This window comes from Ranitomeya imitator, chromosome 1 (assembly GCF_032444005.1).
Source record: "Ranitomeya imitator isolate aRanImi1 chromosome 1, aRanImi1.pri, whole genome shotgun sequence".
Lineage (NCBI taxonomy): Eukaryota > Metazoa > Chordata > Amphibia > Anura > Dendrobatidae > Ranitomeya > Ranitomeya imitator.
This window is the reverse complement of record NC_091282.1, coordinates 378347603-378361983: the sequence shown is the minus strand read 5'-3', so window position 1 is coordinate 378361983 and position 14381 is coordinate 378347603. Positions and strand designations below refer to the sequence as shown.

The 14381-nt window shown below is 46.2% G+C and overlaps 1 protein-coding gene across 5 annotated transcripts in view; it reads left to right on the top strand.

The window, feature by feature from the left end:
- The window catches only part of TUT7 (terminal uridylyl transferase 7), a 119830-nt gene that overhangs the window by 56605 nt on the left and 48844 nt on the right, over positions 1 to 14381 (top strand). For all 5 annotated transcript variants that reach the window (XM_069761971.1, XM_069761962.1, XM_069761969.1 and 2 more), the window contains 3 exons: positions 6222 to 6353; positions 9351 to 9531; positions 11026 to 12047. In XM_069761971.1, the coding sequence (XP_069618072.1) occupies positions 6222 to 6353; positions 9351 to 9531; positions 11026 to 12047 (1335 nt within the window). The remainder of the gene's footprint in view (positions 1 to 6221; positions 6354 to 9350; positions 9532 to 11025; positions 12048 to 14381) is intronic.

Below are 14381 nucleotides of genomic sequence, written 5' to 3'. Positions count from 1 at the left end.
CTACACACCACTGCTGGACACTCAGGGCAGGAGTTTCTGCATCGTGCCCCGCACTTTCGCCAGAGAATTCTGCAGAGCGCTCATTTCTGGGGGCAGAGCACACAATCTGCGCCGGAGATCCACCGCAAGCGGGACATCTTCCTCCAGTCCTGCAGCAACCTGGTATCCGTTTTCTCATCTGCTTTGAGTAGCTCTGCACTGCAGACTGACGCCCCCCTCTGCCCAACTGTCCCCTAACCCGCTGGCATTTTCTTCAGGGACCTCTTCAAAATGTCTAACTCTAAAGGGGGCCACTCTCGTCCAGCTACTTCTTCCTCTTCTGCCTTAGTCAAGTACTTTGCATGTTCGTCCTGTAACAGCAAACTTCCCTCAGGTCAGTCCTCTCCGCTCTGTCAGGCCTGCAGCAACCCGATTTGTTCCCACCGCCCAGGATCCCCCGGCCGATCTGCCCGAGAGTGATATTTCCCCATCCCAGGCTGGGCTTCCTCTGTCACAATCGGTGGCCGATCTAACTCTGGTGTCTCAAACTTTGGTGTCCATGCTGGATCGGTTACCCCTGCAGACCCCCGCAGTAGCCAGCGGGTCGCAGAAAACTCCGTCCGAGCCCTCCATTGCAAGCTGCAAAAGGTCCAGACAGGAACGCCGGTCTGAGTCCTCTTCTCACTCCATCTCACCACTCGGTCCTCCTCTGCGGTCGGCATCCTCCCAATACTCCTCCCCTGAGTCAGGCGAGGCGTTCTCTGATGCGCCTTCCGAGGATGTTTTCGGAGCTGGATTCGAACCAAATCGCTACCATGAGGGATATGGTTCAGAATCTCATTGGAGCGATAAATCTAACCTGTGGCATCAAGGAGTCCTCTACAGAACCCGCAGATCAGGTGGTTTCGTTTAGACGGGCTAAACCACCTTCCAAGTTTTTCGCTCCTCACCCGGAATTCGAGGAGATTATGACCAGAGAAATAGAGAACCCGACCAGACACTTTCAGAGAGGAAAGCGAATTGGCGTTTTTATATCCCTTTTCTCCGGAGCTCACCGCCACTTGGACTGCTTCTCCTTCGGTGGATCCTCCAGTTTCCAGACTGTCCACCAACACGGTCCTCCCACTGTCCGGCGGAGCATCTCTGAAGGATTCTAACGATAGTCATTGAAACTTTTGCGAAGTCAGCCTTTGAAGCGGCCTCTCAGCTAGTCTTTGCCCGGCCTTTGCTTCCACTTGGGTTTCAAAATCCATATCCACATGGGCCAAACAGCTCAGTCAGGGCATTCTGGACGGGGTTCCATCCAGACAGGTGGTGGAACTTGCCAACCAGATTTCTCACGCGGGTGAATATCTGGTCTCCGCCTCCCTGGATGCCGCGTCTTGTGCGGCTCAGGCGTCCAGCAACGCGGTTGCCATCCGCCGGACCGTTTGGCTTAAGGCCTGGCAGGTGGATTTGTCCTCTAAAAAGTCCCTTACCTGCCTGCCTTTTCAGGGGTCTCGTCTTTTTGGTTCTAAGCTGGACCAAATCATTAAGGACGCTACAGGGGGCATTGGCTCCCTTCTTCCCCAGGCCAAGCCTCGACGCCCTCCTCCTAGACGTCAATTTCGGTTTTTTTCGTCGCTTCACGGCATCAAACTCCTTCTCCCAGCAGCAACAGAGGCCACAGGCACGTCAAGAGAAGACTGTATCCTTTAGGCCCACTCCTTCGTGGCGTCCTCGCTACTCCCAGGGTAGATCCTCCGGGTCCAGGACTGGAAGAACCACCTCGGCATGACTCATGACTAGTAACCAGCCCACTTCCCAAGCTGGGCGGCAGTCTCCTCTTCAGGGACGTCTACATTTCCTCAGTAGAGGACGCATGGGTCAGGGAAGTTGTATCTTCAGGATACAAAATAGAGTTCATTTCACGGCCCCGGGATCGTTTCTTTGAATCCCGACCTCCAAGAGACACCCGCTCTGGTCCCGGGTTTCTTTGCAGCCATCACTTCCCTTCTCAAATCCGGGGTAATTGTACCCGTCCCAGAAAAAGAACAGTTCACAGGGTTCTAATTGACTCCTTTTGTGTTACCGAAGAAAGACTGCAAGGTTCGTCCCATTCTTTATCTCAAATTGCTGAACAAGAGGGTTCGTCTGAGACACTTCAGGATGGAATCCCTTCATTCAGTAATCGCTTCCATGGAGGCTCAGGAATTTCTGTGCTCCATAGACATCCAGGACGCCTACCTCCATGTCCCGATTTTCCCTGGACATCAGATTCCTGCGTTTTGCAGTACTTCAGGAGCATTTTCAGTTTGTTGCCCTGCTGTTCGGTCTTGCAACTGCTCCCAGGGTTTTCACGAAGATCATGGCAGCACTGATAGCCATCTTGAGGATCAGAGGCCTGGTACTTTTTAAATACTTTGACATCCTCCTCAAGGCTCCGCCCTTTTCTCAGGTTCATGAAAGTCCATCGTCCTTGACACCCTAGCCCGTTTCAGGTGGCTCATCAACTGGAAAAAGTCCTACCTTGTTCCTTCTCAACTCCTTGTATTTCTGGGCATGCTCTTCGACACTCGTCTGACCAGAGTCTTCTTTCCAGAAGACAAGAGAACCATTCTTCGTCGGGAAGTTCGCTTGCTTCAGGGTCCTCGGCTTCCCTCCTTCCGATCAGCCATGAAGGTTCTGGGAGGATGGCTGCAACATTGGAAGCGATTCCCTTTGCCCAATTTCACTCAAGACCTCTTCAGCAGGCTATTCTCTCACAGTGGGACAGGTCTGTCTTTTCCCTGGATCGTTCGATTCGGCTCTCGCCCAGGTCAAACGGTCCCTTAACTGGTGGCTGACATCGCCTCTCATCTCCCAGGGCAGGTCCTTCCTACCAGTTCACTGGCAGGTGGTGACTACTGACGCCAGCCTTCTCGGCTGGGGTGTGGTTTTCCATCACCTGACTGTTCAGGGTCATTTGTCGGTGTCGGAGTCTTCTCTGCCAATCAATGTCCTCGAGATTCAGACCATCTTCCTGTCTCTTCACAGGGAAAGGATTCTCAGGGGACTGCCAATTCAAATAGACGGACAATGCCACAGCTGTGGCATATGTCAGCCACCAAGGGAGGACTCGGAGCTCTCTGGACTCGCCGAGGTATCCAAAATCCTACTTTGGGCAGAGGCAACGGTCCCGGTGATATCTGCAGTGCATATCCCCGGCGTGGACAATTGGGCCGCCGACTTCCTCAGCCGCGAGGGCCTCGCAGCAGGGGAATGGTCCTTGCGTCAGGAGGTCTTCCATCAGATTTGTCTTCGATGGGGGACTCCGGATGTGGACCTCACGGTGTCCTGAATGAACAGGAAGGTCCCTCAGTTAGTTTCCAGATCCCACGACTCTCTGGCCATTCCTTGGTTGCAGTTTGTGCTCCCCTATTTGTTTCCATCCCTGCCCTTGCTTCCCAAGCTTTTGAAAAAGATTAAGGCGGAGGGGGTGCCGGTCATTCTGATCACCCTGGATTGGCTCAGGAGATCTTGGTTTGCGGACATCGTCAATCTTCTCGCGGATGCCCCCTGGCGGCTTCCAGACAGACCCCCTCTCCTTTCCCAGGGTCCGATCTGCCACCCAATTCTCGGTCGTTCAGTTTGACTGTGTGGCTGTTGAGACCGCAGTTCTAAGAGCGTCTGGCCTTTCAGATCGGGTGATTCACACTAAGATCCAAGCTAGGAAGCCTTCGTCTTCCAGGATCTACTATCGTATCTGGAAGGCTTACTTCCGTTAGGGCGAGTGCAACCGCGTTCACAGGGCTCCTGTGGATTCATGGGCTCTTAATCTTGTTCTGAGGGGTTACCCCTTTGAGCCTCTCAGGGAGGTTTCACTGTCAGTTCTATCTTGGAGGGTCGCCTTTTTTGTGGCCATCACCTCAATCAGGCGCATGTCAGTTGGCAGCCTTTTCTTGTCGACCTCCTTTCTTGGTTATCCACCAGGACAAGGTAGTCCTGAGGCTTCCTTCCTTCCCTTTCCTTTCCTTTCCGTCCCTTCCCTTCCCTCACAACGTGGACATCGTCCTACCCTCCTTTTGTCCAGCTCCAACTCATCCTCTGGAGTGCTCATTGAACAAGCTGGACCTAGTCAGGGTGGTGAGGGTCTACCTGGCTAGAACGGCCTCTTTTCGGAAGACTGATTCACTTTTTGTCATTCACGATGGCATGCTTCGAGGCCTGCCAGCTTCCAAGGCGACTATTGCTCTCTGGATCAGAACGGCAATTTTGGAAGCTTACCAAGTCAAGAACAGAGTGCCCTGCCCACTCCTGGGATTAAGGGTCACTCTACCCGGGCAGTCGGCACCTCCTGGGCGGTGCACCACAGGGCTTCCGCCCTACAACTTTGCAAAGCGGCAACCTGGTCTTCCATCCACACGTTGGCCACATTTTACAAGATCCATACCTATGCTTCGGCGGACCCCAGCCTAGACAGCAGGATCTTGCAGGCGGCAGTGGTGAGTCCTCTGACCTGATGGAAGTCTGTTTTTTCCCTCCCCAGGGACTGCTTTGGGACCTCCCATGGTTCCTGTGTCCCCCAATGAGGCGATGGAGAAAACAGGATTTCTGGCTGCTTACTGTAAAATCTGTTTCTCAGAGCCTTCATTGGGGGACACGGCACCCTCCCATATTATTCAGTTCCTGTTCTGTTCTATGACTGTTTTCATGCTTACAGTTTTTATATTTGTGGTTATGTGCTTTCAACCTTATCGTTTTTCTCCTACTGCTTTCTCACTAACTGAAGTTTCAGAATGCCAGTCGGTGGGGTGTACACTGCAGACGAGGAGCTAACTTTTTTGTGCATAGTGTCAGCCTCCTAGTGGCAGCAGCATACACCCATGGTTCCTGTGTCTCCCAATGAAGGTTCCGAGAGACAGATTTTATGGTAAGCAACCAAAAATCCTGCGTTTTGATAAAGTGTTTTTTTTTTTTTTTTTTTTTTTTTTTTCCTGGTAAAATAATTACAAAATGGACATGTTTGGTATAATTATGATTGTACTGACTAGGGAAATCATAGTGTAAAGTGTTTTCTACCACAAAATGTACACCGCAAAAAGCGATCAGAATTGCTGCTGTGCTGCTTTTCCAATTTCCCTGTATGTTATGTGGTTAAAATGAATGTCATTCAAAAGTACAACTAGTCTCCCAAAAGAACAAGCCCTCATGTCTGTGGGCAGAAAAAATAAGTTGTGGCTCTGGGAAGAAGGCGAGGGGGGAAAAAATTAAAGCTCAAAAATGGAAATTTGGCCACGCCTTGAAAGGGGTAAATTCCTTAAACCTAGTTGATTGTACATCCTCACTTGACTCCTCCTCATCTGTTGACTCCTAATCCGAGGAGGAAACGTTGACCTGTTGTCTTCCCCACCAGACTCCCTCTTAAATTCCACTAAATCTAGAGTTTCCCATTCTGACATCAGGACTCTAATTTAAAGGAAATCATTAGTGGAGGTTGCAATTGTGCTGCAAAAATGCCCAATTTGGTGGGAGTAAAAAAGTGTAGAACCTCTATTTAGTTATAGTAGCAATTCCCTCTTGTATTTTTGAAATCCGTCACTTTAAATGATCACAGATAAATGAAGGGGGCAGTGCGTGCTTTATATCTCCTGTATCGGTCGTTCTTGTTATGAAGACTGCAATTGATCAATTGGAGTATTGTGATCAGATTTAAATGTACTCTAACCTAGAAATAAGTAAATTAAGAATCAAGAAATGTAGTTGCAAATATACTGCGTAAAGGGTGTGTGAAACACGTAGGCAAGGACATTCCGCTAATGTATGGAATAGCACAGCCATAATATCTCTTGTACTACTGCACGGAGTGTGCCAAATTGTTGTCTGTACGTCATGCATACAGTGGTGTCTAGTATGTGACAGATTTCACAGCACACATTATATAGCATGGGAAAACTGATATATTTTGATGCAGTCTTGTACAAATTTGTAATAACTGGGGATAGTGATTTTATACAGCAACATTTCAGCTGATTTATCCCAGGAGAACATGGCATGTGGATTTCAGCAGTTAAGCCATTGTAATATATGAAGAGATATGAATGTTTCAAATCTTTAAATCCAACGTTTTGGATATAAGAGTGATTGTTTTCGCAACAAATTATTGCACATGCTAGTGATAAGAAATATTTAATAGCTAAAATTCTGGTTTGTGTCATGCCTATAAAATGCATTGTTTTGGCTCTAGTTTCTTTTGTAACTTTGACTTATTCTGTCCTATATAGATAAGTGGGTTTACAATTTCTAAACTGGCCCAATACAGTTTGAAGGAGCCAAACGATGAATATGTGTTTTGGGAGTACAAAGCTGTTGTAGACAAAGACAATCCAAATAACGGGCGTTCTTCTAAAGGAAAGGTGAGTATTGTACTCCATTTAAAAACATAAATAAATTAAAAAAACTTGAATTCAGAATCTAGCTTTAGGGTAAGTTCACAGGGAGTTTTTTTTTTTCCTGCAGAAAACCCTGATCATCTTGGCAGGAAAGAAGCTGCGTCAAAAACGCAGGTTTTTGTTGCGTATTTGGTGCGTTTTTTTTCTCGTCCGTGCTAATGTCCTTGGATTTTCAACAGCAAAAACGTGGCAAATACCTGCTTTTTTGTTGCGCATTTTTTAACACCAATGTGTGTGCATGAGATTTCTGAAATCTCATAGGCTTTTGCTAGTACTGTAAAAAGCAGCTGAATATTAGCATAAAAAATGCAGCAAAAACGCCCTGTGTGAACTTACCCATAAAGATCAGACAAGGCTTCGCTGAAGAGATAATTGATTCTAATTGGTGGTCAACCTCAAGGATCCATGTTCCTAATTTCATCCCAATTTTAAAGGGGGTGGTTTCAGATTTATAGAGGACTGCCTTTTATTGTAGCTGCTGTTAAGTGTGTTGTATTCTCTGAAAGGACAAAGACAGTTTGTAGCAATGTCTTATCTGTTAGGCTATTTTCACACTTGCATCGGTACGGGTCCGTCGCTAAGTGTCGGCGCGATGTACTGACGCACGTTGTGAAAATTTGGCACAACGTGGGCAGCAGATGCAGATTTTTAAAAGCATCTGCTGCCCATTGTAAAGTCCTGGGGAGGAGGGGGCGGAGTTCCAGCCGCACATGTGCGGAAGGAAATGGCGGACCCAACGTACAAAAGTTACATTGAACTTTTTTTGTGCCAACGGTCCGCCAAAACACGACGCATCCAGTGCACGACGGATGGCCATCCGTCACAATCCGTCGCTACTAAGTCTATGGGAAAATGCAGGATCCTACAAATTTTTTTTGCAGGATCCTGCATTCTCAAAAAAACTACAGATTGTGACGGAAGCTGAAAACGCAAGTGTGAAAGTAGCCTTAAGGACAGGGATTGTCCTGTCAAAACAGACAACATGCCCTCTGGTCCCAGGTCTTAAACCGGCGAATCCTCAGTGCGTGTGCTGGAGTGATTCATAGGTCTGCAGTAAGAGTGACTGACTTGAGACTTGTTGGTTTTGACTGGTCAACCCCTTTTTAAGATGGCGCTATGATGCCCTATTCATTTACCTAACTAGGAAGCATCATAGGCTATAGGTGTGGGAATTTTGGGGATTTAACTAATAAAACTGTTTTAATGCATGCACTGTTGGTAGTATTCAGGACTTTCAGACAGCCAGCAATCTTGAGCAGCATGGAAAACTTGTCGATCTTTTTGGCTTGTGTAAACATGCCACAATTGACCAACAAAAGGGCAAAAGCTCTTGTTGGGTGAATGGATCTTTCGTGCTAACAAATAAAATAATCGTTGTCTGCAGCACATTTTCCTGTGTAAACAGAATATAATTTTGACAGCATCTCCTATCACCCAGTCCACATGTAACTCTGGTTGAACTGTCTGAACAGGCCATTAAACGACTGCTGTTGACGCTCACAAATTCCATCAGTAAAATGTTAACATGTTCAAGGTTTGACAAGAGTAGAAGTGGATTAGGCACCTGAAGCCTCATCAAATGTGCTGGCATCCAATGTAAGCAAACGGGTGAGAACATGTAAAATGTTTCCCATACATTGCACGTAGAGAGAAAAAATATTTAAAATTCTTCTGTGGCTATGCAGCAGAATGGTGTTGGCTATAGTCTCTGCATAACTAAATACTGGCTAAATAGGAGAGAACCCAAGTCCAGAGCTAGGTAGAGAGAAAAAAATCAAGCAATAGCATATCAAGACAATAGTGAAATTGTATCAACTAGAGCCTGAAGGTGTAAGTAAAATATAGTCTCAAAACCTACCCATCGCTAAAGTAAGCAAAGTGTACAAACAGCCGTTTTGGCCGATATAAGATGCAGCCACCGCCTTTCAGGGCTTATTTACAGGATTATATAATGCTGTAGATAAGCCCCCGATCAAACCAGAAAAATTACCCGGGAGGCCAGTCCGGTTCCTTCCATCATCTTGCGATGCCGCCCTCCTGTTGCTTCATTGCTCCCCAGCATCGTTCTCCTGTGCAGGCGTACTTATCTTCCCTGTTGAGGGCAGAGGGAAAGTACTGCAGTACGCAGGCACCGGGCCTCTCTGACCTTTCCCAGCGCCTGCGCACTGCAGTACTTTCCTCTGCCCTCAACAGGGAAGATAAGTATGCCTGCACAGGAGCGATGCTGGGGAGCAATGAAGCAAGAAGATGGGAGTAAAAGGACCGGCCTCCCGGTAATTTTTTTTTTTTTCTTATCCTTCAGGTCGGATCGGTGGCTTATCTACAACATTATATAATGCTTGAAGACAAGCGCACAGCGAGGTCAAAAATACTCTGTTGTAAAAAAGTCACAGTAAATAAGCAAGTGCTAGTCAAAAAATGAAAAAAATACAGGGTATTTAGTTAATCCTTTTTTTTGCAAAAAAAGTATGTTATATTATTATATAATGCTGTAGATCAGGGGTCCCCAACTCCAGTCCTCAAGGCCCACCAACAGGTCATGTTTTACAGGATTTCCTTTGCATTGCACAGGTGATGCAATTATTACCGGGGCAAGACTAAGGAAATCCTGAAAACATGACATGTTGGTGGGCCTTGAGGACTGGAGTTGGGGACCCCTGCAGTAGATAAGCCCTGAAAGGCAGTGGCCGCATCTTATATTGGCCAAAACTGCTGACAGGTTCCTTTTTTAAAGTGCTGTTTGGTGGTTGTTTTTCAATTAAGACTAGCCATCCACACTTTGCACACAGAACAATCATACTGTGCTCATAAAACATTGGATTACTGGCAACTCCCATATTTAAGTCATCTTTAAAATGTAATGAGTTTGTTCATACAGCCGATGACTGTTGGCAAGTTTATGCTATAAATATTTTAAGGCATATTCCTTAAGTGTTTTGGGTTTTTTAACTTATTTTCTAGGTTCCCCTATTCTTTGGCACAGAGAAATGTTGTTCTGCCTCTGTCGGTCAACTCTGGGTAGATCTTCTTAGATTTTATGCACTAGAATTCAACATGGCGGACCTGGTTGTCAATATTCGTGTTAAAGAGAAGCTTTCTAGGGAATTGAAGGACTGGCCTAAAAAACGAATTGCTGTAGAAGGTAATGTTGCTATGCTTATTGTGTTTTTCCATATAGTATACATGTCTGTTACATAATAGTGGTTGCTTTATAGGACTTAAACGGAATCCTGGGCTTATCTACAGTATTTTGTAATGCTGAAGATAAGCCCCCGTTGTATCCTGAAAGAGGTTAGATTATACTCACCCAGGGGCGGTCCCGCAGCGGTGGGCGTCTGGTCTGGGTGCTCCCATCTTCTTACGATGACTACTTCTTCTTGTCTTCTGTTGAGGGCAGAGCAAAGTACTGCAGTGTGCAGGTGTCGGGAAAGGTCAGAAAGGCCCTGCGCACTGCAGTACTTTGCTCTGCCCTCAACAGGGCAGACAAAGTACGCCGTAGCCACAGCGTGAAGGCAAGAGGACGTAATCGTATGAAAATGGGAGGGACCGGACCACGACGCCCGTCGGACCGGACCGCAGCGGGACCGCCCCTGGGTGAGTATAATCTAACTTTTTTTTTTTTTTCTTTCATCTTTCAGGGTACATCGGGGCTTATCTACAGCATTCCAGAATGCTGTAGATAAGCCCCTGATGCCGGTGGGCTTAGCTCATCTTCCATGTTGGGGCTGACCCTTAAATTTCTTGATTGCTACAAACCAGTTTTCTCCTGTCCTATTAAAACAAATGTATTTGTAGCAAGATTGAAGTGTGATCATGGTGGTTTTTATAAGAAAATGTGAAATATTTAAAGGAACTGATCGCTATTTTCTTTGCACCAACATTATGCTGCTCTCAGACTAAAATGGCAGAGACCCTGATTCCATCGATGTGGCGTTTGGGCAAAACTGTTGCAAGCAGTCCAGCAGTTTAATCTGCTGCAGATTTAGCAATTCTCTGAATACTGAGCTGATTAATCCCACCCACACCACTAATTGGCGGCTTTCTGTCTACACTATGCAATTGTTGGTGTGGGCGGGTTATACAGATCTCAGAATTCTTACAGCCGCCCTCTCTGCAGCAGATACAATGGTGATGTAGCTTTCGAATCCAGGTCTCTCTTCCCTACATTCTGCTGCTCTGATGGGTAAGCAAAAAACATTCTTGGGCTATGTTCACATGCAGTGTTGGTGGTTCTTTTTTGTGCAAATCAAAAGTTGCATTTTACTGCACCAGCAAAAGCTATGAGAGGTGAGCCAGCGGCATGTCAATTCTTTCAGCATTTATCACACATAGAAGACAGGGGGGTAGGGGGCTAACTTTTTTTTTTTTGTAGCTTTTTTGGTAGACCATGCGCACACATAATCTGCACTGCAAAAATGCTACATGTGAACATGGTTTAAAGTTATAAGAAAAAAAAAAATGTAAGAGCAGGGAAAACCCAGGGTAGGTTGAAGAACACGGTTATAGCAGCAATTGAAGTCGTAGATATTTAGAATTTCTGAATCCTATCCTAATAGACGAGTTATGAATTAAATGCTTATTTTTGACCAGTTGTGGATGATGCACATATTAAAACAATATCAATCTTTAAAATCAGATCCTTATTCTGTAAAGAGGAACGTTGCAAGATCCATGAACAGTCAGTTGGTGTACGAGTATCTTCTTCACTGTTTAAAGACAACCTACAAATATTTTGCTTTGCCTCAAACAAAGTCTGGAAAAACAATCGCTCAAAAATCCACCAATTCTGCTGAAAATGGTAACAAAGGAAGTACTCTAAATACTTTGAAGAGTCCAACCTCTGTCCAGACCATAAGCAAGATGCTGGAAGATTTGACCATAAGCGATCAGGATAATTCAGCCTTTCGTGAAATTGCCCAGCCCCATCACCGTAACACTCCAAAAGAGCTGAATAGTACTGCAAAGAAACAGCTGGTCTATAATGTAACCTACCCAGATGTTAACCTTGAAGATGCAGACTGTATAACAGAAGAAATTATTTTAGATGACCCAGAAGACTTTTTCCAGGGCTGTGAAGAACCAGAAAGTCCTCATGAAGAGTCGGATGATGATGATGATGATGACCTCCCTCTAATGGAAAATGAAGAGCCTGGTGACTACATCATGATTGATCAAGGCTATGAGGATGATAGTGAAGGTGGAGAGTTGGCTTTGCCAGGCCATGAAGAAACAGACAGCTTGTCTGATTTTGAAGGAGGTACTGTGGTTGAGGGTGAAGAGGTTGGCTTGGGGAACAGCCTGTATGTTAGAAAAGGTTACGTAGAGGAGAACGTAGAGGGTATAGATGAACTAGAAGAAACTGACCATGACTTTGGACTGGCGGCTCTAGTGAATTCAGATGATGAGGTAGATGACGAGCCTTCATCAATATTGAATCACCGTAAATATCTAGATGATGACCTAGAGATTACTTACACTGGCTCAGTGGATGGCCTGTTGTCTGAAGATGAGCAAACTGGACTAGATTCTGCATTTTCTCACAATCTGCTACAGAGACCAGAACATGCCAACAAACCTCTGCCAGTTGCTGAAGTCTCAATTATTGAAGAGGTTTCCTTGTTTTATGAGTTCAACAAACCAACATTTACAAAAGGCAAGGTAAGTTTGAAAACCACTTTATTTTGCTATCTTTGTTAACTTACTTTTATTCAGTCACCCTAGGTTATATTTTAGAAAAAAAATCACAGCTGAAGGTGTACCGTTCTCAGCAGTGTTCTGGCACTGCAGGTCGGGGAAGATGTTTTCTGAAAATTATAGGCTTTAATTTAAAGTGATGTTGGCAGGTAATGTATGTTGCCCTAACTTCAAGTTGCATGGAATACTAACTAGTTCAGTCATTTCATAAGATATGTTTTGCTGCAATGTTTTTTAGAGAAATGGGCAAATTCAGCAGAAATCTGGTGACCATGTTATGCACGTGATTATATACACTGCTAAAAAAAAATAAAGGGACCACTAAAACGCCACATCCTAGATATCACTGAATGAAATATTCCATTTGTAGATCTTCATTACATAGTAAAATGTGTTGAACAATAAAACCTAAAAATGATCAATGTAAATCATAACTAATATCCCACAGAGGTCTGGAGTTGGAATGATGCTCAAAATCAAAGTGGAAAATGAAATTACAGGCTGATTCAACTTCAGAAGAAATTCCTCAAGACAAGGATCTGAAGCTCAATTGTGTGTGGCCTCCATGTGCCTGTATGACCTCCCTCCAACGCCTGGGCATGCTCCTGATGAGGTGGCGGATGGTGTCCTGAGGGATCTCCTCCCAGACCTGGACTAAAGAATCCGCCAACTCCTGTACAGTCTGTGGTGCAAAGTGACATTGGTGGATGGTGCGAGACATGATGTCCCAGATGTGTTCAATTGGATTCAGGTCTGGGGAACAGTTGGGCCAGTCCATAGCTTCAGTGCCTTCATCTTGCAAGAACTGCTGACACACTCCAGCCACATGAGGTCTGGCATTGTCCTGCATTAGGAGGAACCCAGGACCAACCACACCAGCATATGGTCTCACAAGGGGTCTGAGGATCTCATCTCTGTACCCAATGGCAGTCAGGTTACCTCTGTTAAGCACATGGAGGGCTGTGCAGCCCTCCATAGAAGTGGCACCCCCCCCCCCCCCCCCACACCGATCTCCCCTCCGATCCTCCGCCCTGTCATCTAGCGTACCCCCCGCTCCCCTCTGGTCTCCTGTCCGTGCCCCCCCCCCCCTCTCCCCATCATACTTACCAACCTGTGTCCGTCCGTGTGTTCGATGGGCGCCTCCATCTTCCAAAATGGCGGGCACATGCACAGTATGCCCGCTGAATTGACCGGCAGATTAGTTACAAGTACATTTTGATCGCTGTGATAGGTTTTATCACAGCGATCAAAATAAAAAAATAGTAAATAAACCCCCCCTTTATCACCCCCATAGGTAGGGACAAAAATAAAATAAATTTATTTTTTTTTTCTTTGCCCCGCTAGGGTTAGGGCTGGTTCACACTGCGTCTAAGCAGTCCGTTAGACGGACTACGTTACACCGCGGCATAAACGCGGTGCAACGTAGTCAGTTACGGCCGCCATTGATAGCAATGTCGGACGCATCACTAGCGCACGCCCACAATGGGCGTGTGCTAGGGATGTGCCGTCATTGAGTGACGGACCCGGAGACATGGGCTGCAGCATTTCCGGGTCCGTCACTGCTAGCCTAGATAGAGCTAGCAGATGCTCTATCTGCGCTAGCGCGATGCAAACGTCGGCACTTGCGCTAGCAGCAGCCCGTTAGCGTATGTGCTGAACGGGCTGCTGCTAGCGCAGTGTGAACCTGGCCTTAAAGTTAGGGTTACGGCTAGAATTGGGGTTAGAACTAGGGTTAGGGTTAGAATTAGGCTATGTGCACATGGTGCGGATTTGGCTGCGGATCTGCAGCGGATTGGCCGCTGCGGATTCGTAGCAGTTTTCCATCAGGTTTACAGTACCATGTAAACCTATGGAAAACCAAATCCGCTGTGCCCATGGTGCGGAAAATACCGCGCGGAAACGCTGTTGTATTTTCCGCAGCATGTCCATTTTGTGCGGATTCCGCAGCGTTTTACACCTGTTTCTCAATAGGAATCCACAGGTGAAATCCGCACAAAACCATTGGAAATCCGCGGTAAATCCGCAGGTAAAATGCAGTGCCTTTTACCTGCGGATTTCTCAAAAATGGTGCGGAAAAATCTCACACGAATCCGCAACATGGGCACATAGCCTTAGGGTTAGGGTTGGAAATAGGGTTAAGATTAGGCTGTGGTCAGGGTTATGGTTAGGGTTAGGGGTGGGTTGGGGTTAGTGTTGGAGGTAGAATTGAGGGGTTTCCACTGTTAAAGCACATCAGGGGTCTCCAAATGCAACATGGCGCTACCATTGATTCCAGTCAATCTTGCATTCAAAAAGTCA